The sequence below is a fragment of the Acartia tonsa genome, chromosome 13 (assembly GCF_053477335.1).
Source record: "Acartia tonsa isolate MP-2025a chromosome 13, ASM5347733v1, whole genome shotgun sequence".
NCBI lineage: Eukaryota > Metazoa > Arthropoda > Copepoda > Calanoida > Acartiidae > Acartia > Acartia tonsa.
Genome location: NC_137272.1, coordinates 23,775,644 through 23,792,709, shown reverse-complemented (window position 1 = coordinate 23,792,709; position 17,066 = coordinate 23,775,644). Strand labels below are relative to the sequence as shown.

General features: G+C 42.2%; 2 protein-coding genes across 2 annotated transcripts in view; both read left to right on the top strand.

Annotated features, from left to right (window-relative positions):
• Positions 1–1,256, top strand: part of LOC145304261 (uncharacterized) — a 1,395-nt gene extending 139 nt beyond the window's left edge. The window contains exons 1-2 of the mRNA XM_080146110.1: positions 1–160; positions 617–1,256. The exon at positions 1–160 is cut by the window's left edge and continues 139 nt beyond it. Of these exons, the coding sequence (XP_080002236.1) occupies positions 1–160; positions 617–732 (276 nt within the window). The 3' untranslated portion in view covers positions 733–1,256. The remainder of the gene's footprint in view (positions 161–616) is intronic.
• Positions 1,257–10,566: 9,310 nt separating this feature from the next.
• Positions 10,567–11,983, top strand: LOC145304260 (uncharacterized). Its single transcript, XM_080146109.1, has 2 exons — positions 10,567–10,934; positions 11,341–11,983. Exons 1-2 carry the CDS (start codon positions 10,685–10,687, stop codon positions 11,487–11,489), a joined length of 399 nt encoding a protein of 132 aa, XP_080002235.1. The 5' UTR covers positions 10,567–10,684; the 3' UTR covers positions 11,490–11,983.
• The last annotated feature ends 5,083 nt before the right edge of the window (positions 11,984–17,066 follow it).

Genomic DNA, 17,066 nt, shown 5'->3' with positions numbered 1-17,066 from the left:
AATACTTGGATTGTAAGGGCCCGTGTTCGTTATAATTATATGGGCTTTCTGGTTGAGGTGGTTGCAGGAAAGTTGCAAGCCAGAGAATTTTTAATTTTTAGCACTGCTAGAGAACCAGAACCAGACCAAGAACTAGCCAAGTTGGAGGAAGAAGTTAAAGGTTAGTACATTATATTTAGTTTATATATCTAGCATGTAGGAATGTAAAATAATGCAAAATATAATATTGGGAGGTGGATGTGCTAACTTTAGAAACTACCAGAACCAAAATAAAAGTTTCAACTCTGCTATTTTTTCTTGGCAGCTGCTTTAAAAGGACTGTTTGCAATTTTAGAGCTATTTTAAAATGAGAGTAATGCGATTTAATGTTTACTGCTTTAGTTGTGGCCGGTAAAAGTTATGCTTTTTATTGCCGCTCTCTCTGCTGTACACCGCTGAACACCTTTACGCTGCCATACATTGCATAACAAAAACATGCTCCCCTCCCCCTTATTCAGAACGTGTTTTTTTTGTATATCTCTATCCTGGCGGGCACAGGATGTCTTTCTTCCTCTATGATAAAAATACCAAATTAAGCTTTAGTTTATTATAGCTGAAATGTACCATAATTGTATAGATATTTTCAAATCTTTGGTAAACTGGAGACACGAAGGCGATGATCTTGTGCTTGTTCACGGCACTGGGGAGGAGAAGCTGGCACCAGTCAAGACAAGTCCTGAGGAGGATTTTTGAGACTAAAAATGGAGAATAAATAGCACACCCATACGTTCCCCTTGCCCCCACCTAACTTTTCTTTCTCTGCATTAACGCGGCATTCTTTTTATAAAAACCCACCTCTGCAGTCACTCGTCATATCAATGGGATCAACAAATAATTTCCCGGCATTTGCACATTTTTAAATTGTTTTGTTTACAAAAATTATTGCCTTAAATTTTTGCAATGAAAAGGGGAGAATATTCTTAAACTATTTATTTGGACTATAAGTGTTACATTTTAAGAATTTTTCTCATTTCTCCACAAAAAATAAACTGTGATTGTATGCACCTAGAAATCACTTTTGAAAAAAATAAATCATTATGTGTTTTTTATAAGTAAAATGATAAAAGCCTTAACCCTTACAGATCGGGCCCCAATTCCCACCTTAATAGATCAGCGGGGGGGAGGGCTAATTTGACCCCCCCCCCTTTATCGCGGCTCCTGTTACAGTTAGAGACGTAAATTTCTGGTGGTTCATGTGCATATTTAGAGAAAATTACTCTTTCTAGTCATAGCAGTCAGACCGCTTTTTAGCGGCCAGCCGCTAAATATTAAAACAGCTGTAGAGCGGCCAATTTTAAAGCTAGGATCACCAAATTTTATTGTGAAATTTTATTTTTTTTAATAAAAAAATGTCTCTTGTGACCATTGCCGAAAAACGGCAAATAACGGAAACCGCCATTTTCGGCGGTAAAACGGCGGTTGGCGGCGCCAATTAATATTATAATCGTTTTATGATCACAATAAAAGACTACATAAAAAATTGGTTGGTCTATATATGTTTTGAAATTCGGCGGCTGGCAGCTTACAAATGGCAAAATTACATGTAGGAAATAGAAAATCGGTCAAAAATCGGTCAAGGAGTGGTCAAATAGTTATGACCTTACTACTCACGGAAGTTTATTATTGCTTAAGGATGTACTACAAAATTTTTTAGGTCTCTAGCTGTAATTGAAGCCATGATATACATGATATAAGTCCATATTAAAAGCAGGACATAAAATAGGTCAGGAAGCGTTCAAATGGTATTAACACCACTATTCTCAGATGTTCATTGATATCCCAGTATTTACCAAAAAAAAAAAATAGTTCTCTATCTTATACACAAAAGTCATAATGAAGAAATTAAGATTTATTTAGAATTTTTTCTAAATTTGGTGCCACCTAACCGACTTTGACCAGACGCCACGACCGTCACAGACCAGATATCCTTATAAGATCAACTCTTGCCGACGTATAGCTACTAAACTTTAAAAGTCATGAAGTCACAACTCACAAAGGCTCTAGCTACTTATAAAAGCGGGAAGTTTGTAAATATTTTACTCAAGACACTAAATCGTTACAATTTTCATGAGAAATACGCATTTTATAAGGCACACAAAACGCTCTAATTTTCGTTCTATTTAACGTAATTTTGTAATTTTTTTTGCTGGTTATTTCATTTTACATATACTATTATCATTTTATCAAAAAAAATTTATCTTTTTTCATCATTTTTTGGAGAAATTAATGCTTAAACTAAGGGTATCTTTAAACGCAAAATTGACGCACTTAGAATTAAAAATGCGTATTGAGTACAAAGGGGGGATAATTTCAAGACATGCATGTTCCAAAGATATCTTTTTTTCCATAAAATTTTAATGTTTAGTTCACCGGAGATTACCCTGAAAATCATATATCAATTTAGGAAGATAATTTTTGTAGAATAGTTACTGAATTTACAACTTTATGTTCTCTAAAAGTATAGTTAAGATCAAAGGCGTGCAAAAGGTTGGTATAGGGGTTGTTTACACCACCCTTGTAAAATAAAGGGGGATGGATACACCTCCCTAGGTGTCCAATCATGTCCACCCTCTTGACAAGAGCCTACACCCTCAGATACACCCCTCTATAAATTCCAAGGGGGTATAAAGGAAATAAATTTACACCCCTTAAAATAAAGTGGGGTTGGGGGTGTTTAAGGAGGGTGTATTTAAGCAAGTCACTGATTCAGATAATTCTATGCTATCTATTTTTAGGTAAATTAATTACCAGACTTTACTAAAAAATCTTGCAATATTCTGTACAACTGTACTGTACAACTTTTAATTAGTAAATTGAGACATGAGGACACTCTCATACATATGTAGGGGGGGGGGGGAGTTAATGCAACCATCCCATAATCAATTAATCCAAATTTTGTTATGAAAATTGGCATGTTTAGTCCTTAGTAGGTCTGTTTTTCAAAATTTAACAATAAGTTAAGCTTAAGGGGGGGGGGGAGTTAAGGCAACCATCATGTAATCAATGCACAAATGGCACCTAGAATTCGAATTTCATTACAAAACTTGGCATGAGTAATCCTTGGCAGATCTTTTTTCCCAAAATGGAACAAAAAATTGGAAAAGTAATGGCTAAGGGCTGTTTGCTCAGCTGTTTAGCCATTTTTGGGCTATTTTCAGGCCAAATCCAGCAATAATTACGTAGGAATCATCCATTAGGGATAGGTTTTAAGGGGTGTTGAGCTGAAAAATACTACCAAAAATAGTGGCAGCTGGGTAATGGCTTATAAGGATATAAAAATTGAATATTTCCATGGAATTAAACTTTTCTTAATTAACATTATAACTTTATGTCATGGACAAGGACATATTACTAAAAACACTTTTTTTATTTCTAGATTTCGCTGTCATAACAGCTGAAAACTGCCAAAAATGGCTGAGAACAGCTGTCAACAGCCAAAAGTATATATTGTAGATTAAATCATCCCACCATGAAAAAATTTTGAAATTTTTTTTGCCCCCAGTAAAAATGTGGTTGATTTAAGCAAAATAATGACCCATGCTAAATATTTTTTTCTGTGATGCATTAATTGTGACCTTACGAGCACTTCAAAGTTTTTTAAATCTGCAAAAAGAATGTTTTTTTGGTTTTTTTGTGTGATCTCAATTTTAAAGATTTTTACAAAATTTCAATTCTAGTATGTAAATATAAACCTGAAATTTACCAAAAAAATGGAGCAGTCTCAATAATAACATATGAAGGTGTAGCAAGAAATCTGCAAAGTCAAATTCCATTTTTGCAGTTTTTCTTACCTAACTTAAAAAAAAATTTAATTTTGTTTTTCTTTTAGATGCAGTAACTACTGGACCAGGTAGTTTAAAAATTTTAGCTCAATATATATCAATTTTGCCCACCTTCCAGCACCAAACCCCCCTTTATTGATAAGAAGACCATTAATTTTATTTTATTAATTTTTAAAATACCACAAAAAAATTCATTTGGCAGCATGGCAGCAGCTCAGCTGGGAGCGGCCAAGAGTAGAATGAGTAGATAGGGCTTGTGACGTGTCTCTAGGTAGGTTTTTAACAGTCTGTGTAACAGCCCCAGCTGCCAAATGGATGGACCCCCACTATGTATAGTAGTATTTTTGAGGTCAGTACCAATAAAAACCTACCCTTAGACATGTTACACGCAATGAGCCAATGGGCATGCAGCGCATGTTGGTTCCAGACAACACCCAAATCCTGACTGCTAATGAGGAAGGGCAACCCCTTCAGGTAATTGGAAAATTATATGAATTATATATGGCAGTTTCACACACTCTTATACTCCATCTGTACCACGTGACTGTGGTACGGAATCTCTCACACCCTCTGAACCTAGGAGGGTACTTTCTCAAGGAGTTTGGAACTAGGCTCTGTTTCGACATGCAACCCCCCTGCTTGTGGGTGCGTGGGGAGTTTATCCCACTCTGTGGCGTCCCCATAGACCGGGAGACAGCCGAGAGAGAGTTGAGTTACGAGGGGCCTCTGCCAGGCCCACTGCCAGAGCAGCCGCGTGTAGTCGAGAAAGGCACGCACTGGGTGGATGCTGCGCTGAACGCCCACAGGGGGACCAACCTGCTAGCCATGGGGTTGCCCCCAGTACCCAAGGTGCCTCTGGAGAACCTGCCAACGACGTTTCCCGAGATTTCCAGCCCTCCAGAGCCTATCTTCTCCGCCGACACCTTCATCAATGGCCAGCCGTGTCCACCTGGCCCCCTCTACCTGGGGCCCCCAGCAACCCAACCGGCCAAGTCCAAGCCCAGGCCCGTCAAGTCGCGGTCTGATGCACTCGGAGCCACGCTCAGCCCCCAGGAACCAGCCTCTCCCGGCGCCGTGCCCGTCAAGTCGTGGCCAGACGCCCCCGGAGCCACGCATGGCTCCAATGCCTCGGCCTCTCCTGGCGCCGAGCCCGTCAAGTCGCGGCCGAACGCCCACGGAGCCAAGGCTGGCCCCGGCACCCCGGCCTCTCCCAGCGCCGAGCCCATCAAATCGTGGCCGGGCGCCCTCGGAGCCACGCATGGCTCCGACACCTCAGCCCCTCCCGGCGCCGAGCCCGTCAAGTCGCGGCCGGTGGCTCCCAGAGCTGAAGCTGACTCCGTGCCAGCCACGTACCGGCTAAGCGCTGTCACCCCAACCGATGGCCAACCACCCCAACTCCGTAAGCCAAGAGGGTGGTCTTGCCTGGCCGCGGTGTCATGGCTGTCCCTGTTGAGCTAGTGGGACACTGTACCAAGGATGCCATCCAACTATCTGCCCCAGAACAGAGGTTTGGGGAGTATCTTGTCATCCCAGAAGGCCTGTATGCACACAGGCCTGGCTCCGCCAGCGTGTTCCGAGTGCTGGTGGTCAATGAGGGGGAGATGCCTCTCCTGCTGAACGCCGGCCTCCCCGTGGCTGGGGAGCTGGTAAAGCCCGACATTCTGGAGGTTTCTGACAAGCCTCCCCCTCGTATCCATTCGTTCCAAGAGCCTGTTGAGCCCCCAGATATGCAGCAGCTGTGGGCAGCCCTTGAGATGGAGGAGAACGAATTTCTGCGCAAGGACCCCCTGCTCAAGAAGGAGGTCTGGACCATGTTGTCAGAGTACAGAGATGTCTTCTCAAACTCTACCCCGGCTGCACTGATGTAGTAGAGTTACAGCTGCGCCTCAAGCCAGGGACCCAGCCGATCCGCCAGAGATTTAGGGATCTGAACCCGCGGCAGGAGGCTGAGCTGGAGAAGCAACTGGACACCTGGCTGCAAGAGGGAGTCATAGAGCCTTCAGACTCCGCCTGGAGCAGCCCCCTGGTGCCCATCAAGAAGAAGGACGGGAGCACCCGCTGGGCCGTCGACTACAGGGCCCTCAACAAGTGTCTTGAGCTGGACAGCTACCCCTTGCCCAGGATCCAGCAGCTGGTAGAACAAGCTGGGGGACATCGCGTCTACAGTGCCTTAGACGCGGTGGCTGCGTACTACACCATCCGAGTGTCCGAGGACAGCCGGCCCTGCACCGCCTTCACCACCCCCAGAGGCTTTTACCAATGGAAAAGGATGCCCTTTGGCCTAGCTACAGCACCATCTGTCTACTCCAGATTTATTGCAGGGGTCCTGAACCCATTAGGCACGGCCAACCTATAGTCATATCTTGATGACGTCCTGACCTTCCACCAGGACACCTGGGCCCACCTGGCTAGGCTCCGGGAAGTCTTGGAAGCCCACCGCAGGGGAGGAATCCGCCTCAAGCCAGCCAAGACCAAGCTGTTTCGAGCCAAAGTAGACTACCTGGGCCACACCCTCAGCCGTGAGGGGATAGCCATGCAAGAGGATTATATTGACCGCATCCTTGACTGGCCAGCCCCCATCACCCCCAAGGACCTGCTGGCGCTCCTGGGGTTCTTTGGCTACTACCGCTTGTTCATCCCCGAGTATGCCGACCTCACCTACGAGATGAATCGGCAGAAAACGGCCAAGACACTGACCTGGACAGCTGAGATGGAAGCCCAGCTGGTACAGCTCAAGGACAAGTTTCGCCAAGCCCCCATCCGAGCGCCACCCAGGTTTGACTTACCAGCTGTGTTCCAGCTCACCACAGACTTCAGCAGCCGCGCCATCTCTGCCATACTCAGCCAATGCCAGGACGGCAAGGAGAGGCGCAAGACAACCGACCCCGAAACTCGCTACCCATCCTGGAAGGGAGAGATGGCCGCCATCATGTATGGAATTCGGAAATTTCCCGGCATCTTGTCCTACCGTAGTTTCCAGATCAACACTGATTCCTCAGCCTTGCTACAGATGAAGTCGCTGAACACATCCACAGGGATGGTGGCCCGCTGGCAGGAGGAGCTAGCGGCCCTAGATTTCACTGTCTGCCATCGTCCTGGCACCCAGAATACCAATGCTGACGCCCTCAGCCGCCGGGAGGACGATAATATGCCGACAGCCACCGCCGAAGAATTAGCAGAACAGGCTGAATACCTTCACACCCTTTGCCAGCTAGGGGAGCCCGCAGCTGGCAGACCCTCCGCAGCACGGCTGGACCCGGCCCGAGTCTTAGAAGCACAGACACAGGATCCCCTCCTGCTCCGTGTCCGCCAGTGGGTGGCCGACAGAAAGGCCCCAACTAAGGCTGAGCTGCGAGGCAAGGACCGGGACGAGCAGCAGTATGCCAGATGTTTCGCAGCCCTGGGACTCGACGAGCATGGCTGCCTCACCACCACCGACCAGACCCTGACAGGGGAGAGGACAAGATACCTGCTGCCTTCGGCCCTCCAGCAGGACGCGTTTTTCCTGGCCCATGGGACCCCTATGGCTGGGCACTTTGGGATGGACGCCACTATTGCCTGCGTCGCCATGCATTTCTGGTGGCCCAACCTGTCCCGTGACGTCCGCCTGATGGTTCAGACTTGCCCTGAGTGTGTACAGAAGGTCACCAAGGAGAGGCTGAAGTTAGGAATACACGTGCCCTCCCGCCAGGGGTATCCACAGCAAGTCCTGTTTATTGACCTGGTGGGGCCCCTGCCAGAGACACCAGCCGGAAACCGCTACATCCTCACCTGTCAGGATGGGTTCAGCCGGTTTGTCAGCCTCTACGCCATCCCCAACAAGCGCACTCTCACGGTGGCTGAAACCCTACTGCACCGCCAACTGGCCACATTCGGATGTCCCCTGAAGATCCACTCCGACAATGGGATGGAGTTCACTGGCCAGGTATTCAAGGAACTGGCCTCCAAGCTTGAGATTGGCCTGACACATCCACCGCCCTACAACCCGCAGTCCAACCGGGTGGAGAGGTTCCATCGGACGCTCAACACAGGCATGCGGCTGTTCCTGGACAGAGACGACAACAACTGGGAGCCACACTTGCCTGCCATCGCCTTCGCCTACAATACCAAGGCCTGCAGATCCACGGGCGTGACCCCTTTCCTAGCCTACTTTGGGAGAGAGGCCAAGCTTCCGGTGGACATGGTACTCCGGCTGCCAGACACTGAATATGCCTCAGTCCCAGCCAACGTCCAAGCTCTCCTGCAACGATACCATGCCGTGTACGACGCAATCCAGCAGCGAGAGGAGGGAACCATCCGAAGGAGCGTGGCCGCCTACGAAGGCACGGCCAAGTACGAAGTTGGAGACCTGGTCTGGTATCTGGCCCCCCGCCTGGATTCCAACAGACATCCAAGGCGACCTGGACGGCGACGAGGACACCACTGAGCTGCCAGCCGGAGCTGCGGCGCTGCCAGCTAGTGACCCAGGCCAGTTTCCAGTGTACCAGCCGGCAGCCGCTGCCCCACAGCCTAGCGGCCAGGATCGTGACCCGGTAGAAGAGAACCTGCAGCACCAACCCAACGAACCACCGCTGCCGCCGCCAGCCCCAGAATCGCCTAGGGATGCAATCTGGAACCCTGATGCTGACATGGAGCCCCTGCCGGCCAGCAGCGAGCCTACAGGAGGAGAAGTGGCCACTGAGATGGAAGTGGCGGCCCCAGAGGGTGAAGCTGAAGCGATGTGTCCCCTACTGATGACAGCCGTCCCCATCCGGGTGGGAGCTAAGAGGCCGAGCAACCTGGACCAGGCAGGCGCCCCCATGGAATTCTACGCGCCTTCCTCCATCGTTGTTCCCCCCTTGGGAGCCTCTAGAGTGAGCCTAGGCCTCCGTGTTCAGTTACCAGCCGAGACAGAACTGGTCCTGCAAACAAGGCCAAACTTCCAACGACGGGGCCTGGCTGTCGCCAACCCGCGGCTGGAAGCCAACCGGGAGTTGACAATGCTGATATCCAACCACAGCCAGACCGAGCAGCGAGTGTCCCGCGGAGCCTGTATAGCCAGAGCTGTCCTGCACCGAGCTGTGCCCCAGGAAGATGTTGTCGTTCGCAGACAGAGGCTGCCGTATCCCCAGGTTCAAGGCCTGGTGGCTCGGGAGCCCCGCAGCCCTTGAAGGGGAGGTTGTGGTAATACGGCAACAGACGGACGGGTAGTTTACAGAGTTGCTACGCAGTGGCTTATCATGTCAAGCCTTCTGCACTAATCCCATTATATCACCATTCACCTCATGACCGCAGATGACCCCATTGCGCAGCGGTCAAACTGGACTGGCTAAATAGGGGAGGGGCACAGACACGCAGCAATCACGCGCCCCTCAGGCAACTATACAACCGGGAGATGGTGCCTCCCCTTTTACCACAGCTACCCCCACAGACTGTCTACCGCCGTGGGCTACGCCCTTGTCTCCCACACCCCCTTCAAACCTAACCTATTGTTATAATCTATTTGTATATATATAGTAACCACCCATTGTAAATGTATTCAGTTAAATATATAATTTCTGTATGAGTAAATCCTGCTAGTTTGTTTTGGTAGAATATTTCAAGGCTAGGGCTCGTTGGATTCGAACTCGCAACCGGTGAGCTGAAACGCTTCGGCTTACCACAATACCACCATATTATTAGTTAAATCTAATTTTTTATAAATTAAGTGAATAAGTCTGTTAGACCAAGGGTAGAAACTAAGTAGATAGACAGACAGACGGGCAAGAAGAATTATCAAAGTTTTACTAAAATAGACAATTAATTAGATAAAATCCAATAGAGAACCTGTGAATGATCAGACAGACAGAGGGACAGACAGACAGACAGAGGGACAGGTAAATAGTAACAGAGAGTCTTTGAGGCATTAACAAATTACAATTAGGCTATGCTAGATGTTTCATTGAAATCCAAAAGAGAGGCAGTTAGACAGATAGACAGACAAGTGGTGGGACAGACAGACAAAAGGACAGACAGACAGAGGGACAGACAGACAAATGGGTATTGCCTAAAACAGTTTGGCTGCTATATGAATCATTAAAACCCACCGTAGAAAAGAAATTTACATTAGTTTCTTATTTCGATACTCAACGCCCCCCCCCCCTCCCCCACTCAAAGGGGTTTATTATTTCTTAATATCAATAAGTGACTTTTCAGCTTAATAAAATTGAATGTACTTTTTATTTCACCAATTTATCTTAAATAGAACGAAAGTTATAATCATTTTATTGTCTACAAGATATATGCTTTGAGTAAAAATCAACATAATTGTCAGTAAAAACGTCATATTTATGCATATTTACACAGTAAATAAATTTTAAAATTGTATTTTACTGTAATGAATAACTTAAGGGGGTTGTATGAAATATCAAAAACCTAAAAAAAACCTAATTTAGTTAAATTAGTCCAAGTAATGATTGATTTAGTACAGTACGTATGAATAAGTTGTCAATTTCCTACCAGAGTCCTTGTGAACTCTATATCTTACCTACAAAAAAAATGCCATGGAAAAAAATAGAGGGGTGGGGGGTCAATTTGACCCCTACCCCTATCTGTAAGGGTTAAGAAATGAAATTATATTACATTTTGTTTTCAGTATTATTTTTTCCAGTATGGCTTCAAATCCAATTAATATTTGCTTGATTAGAACCAGTTCGAAGCCATATTGAAAAATAATGTATAGCATCTTATTAGAAAAAATCATAGAATAAATACCTGTTTTATTAGCCTAAGCCGTCGGACCCGTCGGGGTTATCAAAACTGGTTTTATTCTTATAATTTTTCAATTTAATATCTGTGGAAAGCTATCTATAATATGATGTGATAAACATAAATTCTAGATAAAAATGGTGGATCTACCTACTATTCAGGATCCCTCCTCCAGGCCAGCAGAACAGGTGGAAGGTTCCTGGCAGGGTAGGTTCTATTGCAATATTTCCAAGAAGGGAGATAATGCATGGGAGGTGGGTGCCACTGTTTGTAATGGTATGAGCTTTCTGGTGAAGATGGTGGAAGGAAAGTTAAAAGTTGGAGATTGTTGGACAACTCTAATGGAGCCAGGTCCAGAATTATCCAAGTTGGAGGACGAAGTTAAAGGTTAGTACATTACATTTAACTAGTTTTGCATGTAGCAATGGAAAATAATTTAAAATACAATATTAGAAGGTGGATGTGATAATTTTTGAAACTTACAAAGCCAAAATAAAAGTTTGAACATTACTATTTTCATTGGTAGTTGCTTTCAAAGGACTGTCCACGATAAAAATAAATTTAGATTTTTCAAAATCTAACCTGAAACTTTTGTTCTCTGCTTTGTTTTGACCATACATTGCATGCCAATCTCCCTTGTTCAGAACGTTTTATTTGAATATCTCCATCCTGGCGGGAACAAAATGTCCCGCCCCCCCCCCCTCTCTTTCGCTCTCTCTGATAAAACTACTAAATTAAGCTTTAGATTGTAATTATTGCTGCAATGTAGCAATAATATATTAAATTTGTATAGATATTTTCAAATCTTTGGTAACATGGAGACGTGAAGGCGATGATCTTGTCCTTGTTCACGGCACTGGGGAAGAGAAGCTGAGAATAAATGGCCCACTCATTAGTTCCCCTTGCCCCCACCTCCCTGTTCCTGCTCCTCCTCTGCATTAACGAGGCATTCTTTTTATAAAAACCCACCTGTGCAGTCAAATGAAAGTGAAGTAAAATGAAAAAAGCCTTAAGAAATGAAATTGTATTACATTTTGTTCTCATTATTATTTTTTTCCAGAATGACTTCGAAACCGGTTTTTATTTGATGGATTAGAACCGGTTCTTAGCCACATTGAAAAATAGTGCATAGCATTGTATTTTAGAGGATTTTTCACGAATACTAAAAAAATAATAAAATTAATACCATTTTTCTTAGCCAGAGCAGTCGACTAACAAACCTGGTTTTATTCTTTTAACTTTTCATTTAATATCCGCGGAAAGCTATTTTTAATACAATGCATTTAATATATATTCTTTATTTTCTTATGATCTAACAACACCTATTTGTAATGATTACTAATTCTATGTCCTCTTTTACAATTTACATAAATTATAGCAAAAATATTTAGTATAAATGCAACAAGAAGTAAAAAAAATATATATTTAAAATTAAATCTGTTATTGAAAGCAAAGCTTTTCTACAAGTAGTGTTGGTCCGTGACGTTTAATTTATATTGGTTATTTAGACATGTTGGTATCGTCCTATCAATTTCAAATTGTTTCTTGGTAATTCCTGTAAAATATAAAGGAGTATAAATCAATCATGTTACCATCTGAAATAAATAAAATAAAACCCTAATTAAATAAAAAAGTGGGCGTTTCACTAATTTACTCTAATAGCTTGGACTCTAAGGGCACTCTAGTAGAATATACTTTAGTATGTTATACAACATTAAAGTAGGTGTGTGACACAATGAGGGAAAAGGATACTGAAAGAGAAGCTACGCATCTAAAAATTGGGCAATTAAAGAACATTAAATGATGTTATCTAACTAATATACTCTAATGGCTTGACTCTAATAGCATATGCTCTAATGGTGTGTATGGAATAAGTAAGGCAATAAGTCGGCCAGTGAGGGAAGAGGATACTTAAAAATATGCTACGAACCTAAAAATATGAAAAATATTTGGAAATGACTTTATAATGAAGCTAGTAAAAGTGGCTGACTCAGATTATGACGTCAAAAAAATAGCCAATGAGAGGCCACTATAAATTTTACTATTTGTCAATTACAGTGTATACTGGCCTCTCATTGGTTTTTGACGTCATAATCTGAGTCAGCCACTTTTACTAGCTTTGTTCATAATTTATGAATTAATTTATGATAATCCAATTTTATTATCTGCTCTATTTACAAAGATTCAAATTGCACGACCTTTGTCTGAGAAGTCCTAACTGTGCATGGTATTCTATCGCTCATGTGTTGGGCCAAGGTATTCCTCCTACTCTAACTATTTATGTCGCGCATCTGACATAGTAGCAGTAGGAACCATTTTTAACATCTTTAGTTATCACCTCCCTGACGATAAGCGGATGCGATATGTGTTGAGCCACGTTCGCGGAGTTGATGTATAATGTACATATATGCAAGAAAACTGTTTATATAGGGAAAGACATTTAGAGTAGCTTCGCTACAAATCCTAGAAAAACCTATTGCCTAATCATTTGAGATTAAAGTTAAATTTATTCTTACTTTTTCTCTTTGATTATATCTTTTTAAAAAATACAGAAGACGAATTTATTCATTAATGAAGACAAATCAAGCAAAATATATTCAATTTAATAACAAAAATTTAGTTTTTAAAGCAATATTAAATGTCAATGTACACGTACAAAAAATGACCAAAAACCTTAACATTTAAAGAGTCGGTGGTTTAAAAGAAAGGTTGTTTATTTGATCTTCTTGGGGTTTGATGAAAAATTTAATGAAAATAATTTCTTCGTGATCTAATTATGAAGTTCAATTAATTTTGATAACTAATTTTTCATTTCAAAATTGTAAGATTTTGTGCAAGCTTGATATTTTATGGTTGACGGCAGCTGTGTTCAACACTTCTTCATGAAACCCTTATTTGAAAAGCTTTAAAGATCCCCCAGGAGAGAGGGGACAATGGGCTCTCTAATACAATAGTCTCAAAGGTTTTTTATTATAACATTTTCTTATTCGTTGGCTTATCAACCATGGGGACTATTACTGAATAATGATTTGTTCATCAGGTTGAGTGTCCAAACGTTTCAACCACTAGTTATTATCTACAGAAGGGGTAATTTTGTGTGTCATCATTGAGGATGTAGTAAGGTTTCATTGCCTTATGCTTAAAAAACAACTGAACCGAATGATTTCCTTATTCCAGGAAAGCTTCACGTCCAAGAATGGTTTTAGGCTATTTAATTTTTGGATTTAAGTCTTGGAATGGTTTCAGGCTTTTTCTCGAAACATTTCCAATCCAACCGAATACACCGCTCCGAGATGCTAGGGGTAGTAGTATCCTTCAAAAGAGCTGGGTTCCAGCAAACTTTTCAAAAACACTTCTTAAGAGGCGTGAGAGGAACAATGGTAAATATTTGCACATTTTAGCTAGAGTTGTCATGGTCAGGGACTTAGGGATAAAGATGTATAAAATAGATGAATATATCAAGCCAATATCAATATCAATACAAAAGTTAACATATTAATTAGTACAAAAAATGTGCGCCAAAAATTTCAGCTGTCTATTAAAATAGCAACTGAGAAAATCACATTTTCCTACAGCAATACGAACGGAGGGAATTATAGAGTATCTTTCTTCAAAAAGATTTATTTATCTGTCTATTTCACCCTGTTGTTTCTTGATCAAACTTTCATGGTTGGCTGATATATTTTAGTAAGTAATTACAACATAACATTTTATAATGCAAAATTACAAATACATTTTTAACAAAAAGCTCGTTCTATAAGGCTTTTATTCTTAATCGTGTTGGATATATTGTGTCAAAAAAAAGTATTTTATTTCATTTGAAGATATTTTCTTTTAAATGCTTATATCGACGCTGTAGGTTTCGAGAATATGCTATACAAAAAATTGTAAAATAAATATATGTACAGTGTCCACCTACAATTTTTGTTTTTGGAATAACAATTTATACTGCTCTGCTGAACCAGATTCATTTAATTTTCATTTTCAGCTTTGTATATTATGCATATGTTCGTCTTTTATATTATGATTTAATCAAACCAATAGAATGAGTAACTAATTCATTATCTATAAAATAAATGTTTTGAACGTTTTTTTTATGGGGAAACATGACACTTATTATTTATTTTAGTTATCTTTTAAAGGGCGAATATAGGTTCGATATGATATGAGCTTATATCAAAGGTGCCATTGCATAGTTTTAGAATATCTATGTTAAATTTAAAAATTCAAAAAAATCCTTAAGTAGATTTTACAATTTTCGTGTTTTCTTCAACATATGATAAATGAGATGGCCTACAAAATTGTTTATTTTAGCCCTTTACAAGACTTTTTTTGACTAGTTCTCTTAAGTTTAATTGATTATTTCATTGGCATGCATCTTAAATGATAATTAAAATGTTTATTTTATTTAATTATATAGTATTTTATTCAAATTTTAAATAGCGTCAAAAATTTTGCTTTATAGTGCATCATAAAGATAAATATTAAGTTTTTAAATTTATTTTCTCTACTAAGATTTTAGATTTATTCATGATGAATACAATTTATTTATATAAAAATATATAATATGTAAAATATATTTACCCTTTGTAGCCTGGGTAAAGACACAAACATGATGCAACTTTTAGCAAACAAAAATAATATTTTAATTTTGAAATATTTTTTTAAAATTAGTTTTCAGCCCTCCCTTTTTCAATGTACTTTTACAAAATTATGTTATGAAAAATTTATTTGATCAAAAGTAAAAGTTGCAGCATACTTTTTTTTCCCATTCCTTTCATCTTCATTATGACTATGATTGAACAAAAGCTTTATAATACAACCTTCCGACGCAGCCTTGTGTGATGCAGGGATGTTTGGATTTCTTAGGGAACCACACAAGTTACGCGAAATGGCGTAAATATATCAACGAATCAGTTCGGTTTTAGGCTAGAAACGGACTTATACAGTTAAATATGTCAATGTCTTTAAGTTATTTATAATCTATATAATTGCACGCTTGAAATAAGCCCATATCATATCAAACCTATATTCGCCCTTTAATTCTCTAAAGGATGTCTGTCAGTCTATCTGAACTGAAGAATCTCTCAATCCAACAACTTACAAACTAATGAACCACTGAAATTTCCTCAAACAATTAAACTATAAAAGCAACAAACTATGATGCGCACTTACTTTTTTTTTGTCTTGAACATGTCAATCCTTTTAGAAATGAATTACACATAGGCTAACCTTTAACGGTCAGAAGGGGGAGGGGGGAGGGGAGGTACGATGAACTCGTTGTAATAGGAATCAATATTCCAAAAATCAGATGACTAGGATAATTATATCAAATATAAAAATGTTGTCAAAATCAACATGTTTTAAATGATCGTACGGACATTCTGGTAACGATTAATGAGTTGCTACGCTTCTAATACAAGAATCACATTGTCAAGTTTGAAATCAATGGGACATTCTGAAAGGCTTAAATTAACGATAAGAGCTGTCCGTTACGGACGGACGGACCGACCCTAATCAAAGAAAAGCTTCGCCTTTGAAAATTATAGGTGCTTATGTGGTAAGCCGAGCGTTTCGGCTCACAGGGTTGCGAGTTCGAGTTCAACGAGCCTTAGCCTTGAATTATTCTACCAAAACAAACTAGCAGGATTTAGTCATACAGAAATTATATATTTAACTGAATAATATCTACAATGAATGTTTACTATATATATACAACAGATTATAACAATGGTTAGGTTTGAAGGGGGTGTGGGACGCAAGGGCTTAGCTCCCGGCGGTAGACAGGCTGTGGGGGCAGCGTAGCAATTCTGTAAACTGCCTGTCCGTCTGGTTGTCGTATTACCACAACCTCCCCTTCAAGGGTTGCGGGGCTCTCGAGCCACCAGGCCTTGAACCTGGGGATACGACAACCTATGTCTGCGCAGGACAGGCTCTTCCTGGGGCACAGCTTGATGGAGGACAGCTCGGGCTACACAGGCTCCACGGGACACTCGTTGCTCTGTCTGGCTGTGGTTGGATATCAGCATTGTCAACTCCTGGTTGGCTTCCAGGCGTGGGTTGGCGACGGCCAAGCCCTGTCGCTGGAAATTTTGCCTCGTCTGCAGGACTAGCTCTGCCTCAGCGGGTAGCTGGACACGGAGGCCTAGGCTAACTCTGGTGGTTCCCAAGGGGGGAATGACGATGGAGGAGGGCGCATAAAATTCCATGGAGGCGCCTGCTTGATTCAGGTTGCTTGGCCTCCTAGCTCCTACCCGGATGGGGATGGCTGTCATCAACAGGGGGCACATGGCTTCAGCTTCGTCCTCTGGGGCGGCCTCTTCCATCGCAGTGGCCGCTTCTCCTCCTACAGGCTCGCCGCTGGCCGGCAGGTTCTCCATGTCCGTATCAGGATTCCAGATGGCATCTCTGGGTGGCTCTGGAGCTGGCGGCGGCGGCGGTGGTTCGTTGGGTTGCTCCTGCAGGTTCTCTTCTACTGGGTCACGATCCTGGCCGCTAGGCTGTGGGGCGGCTGCAGTC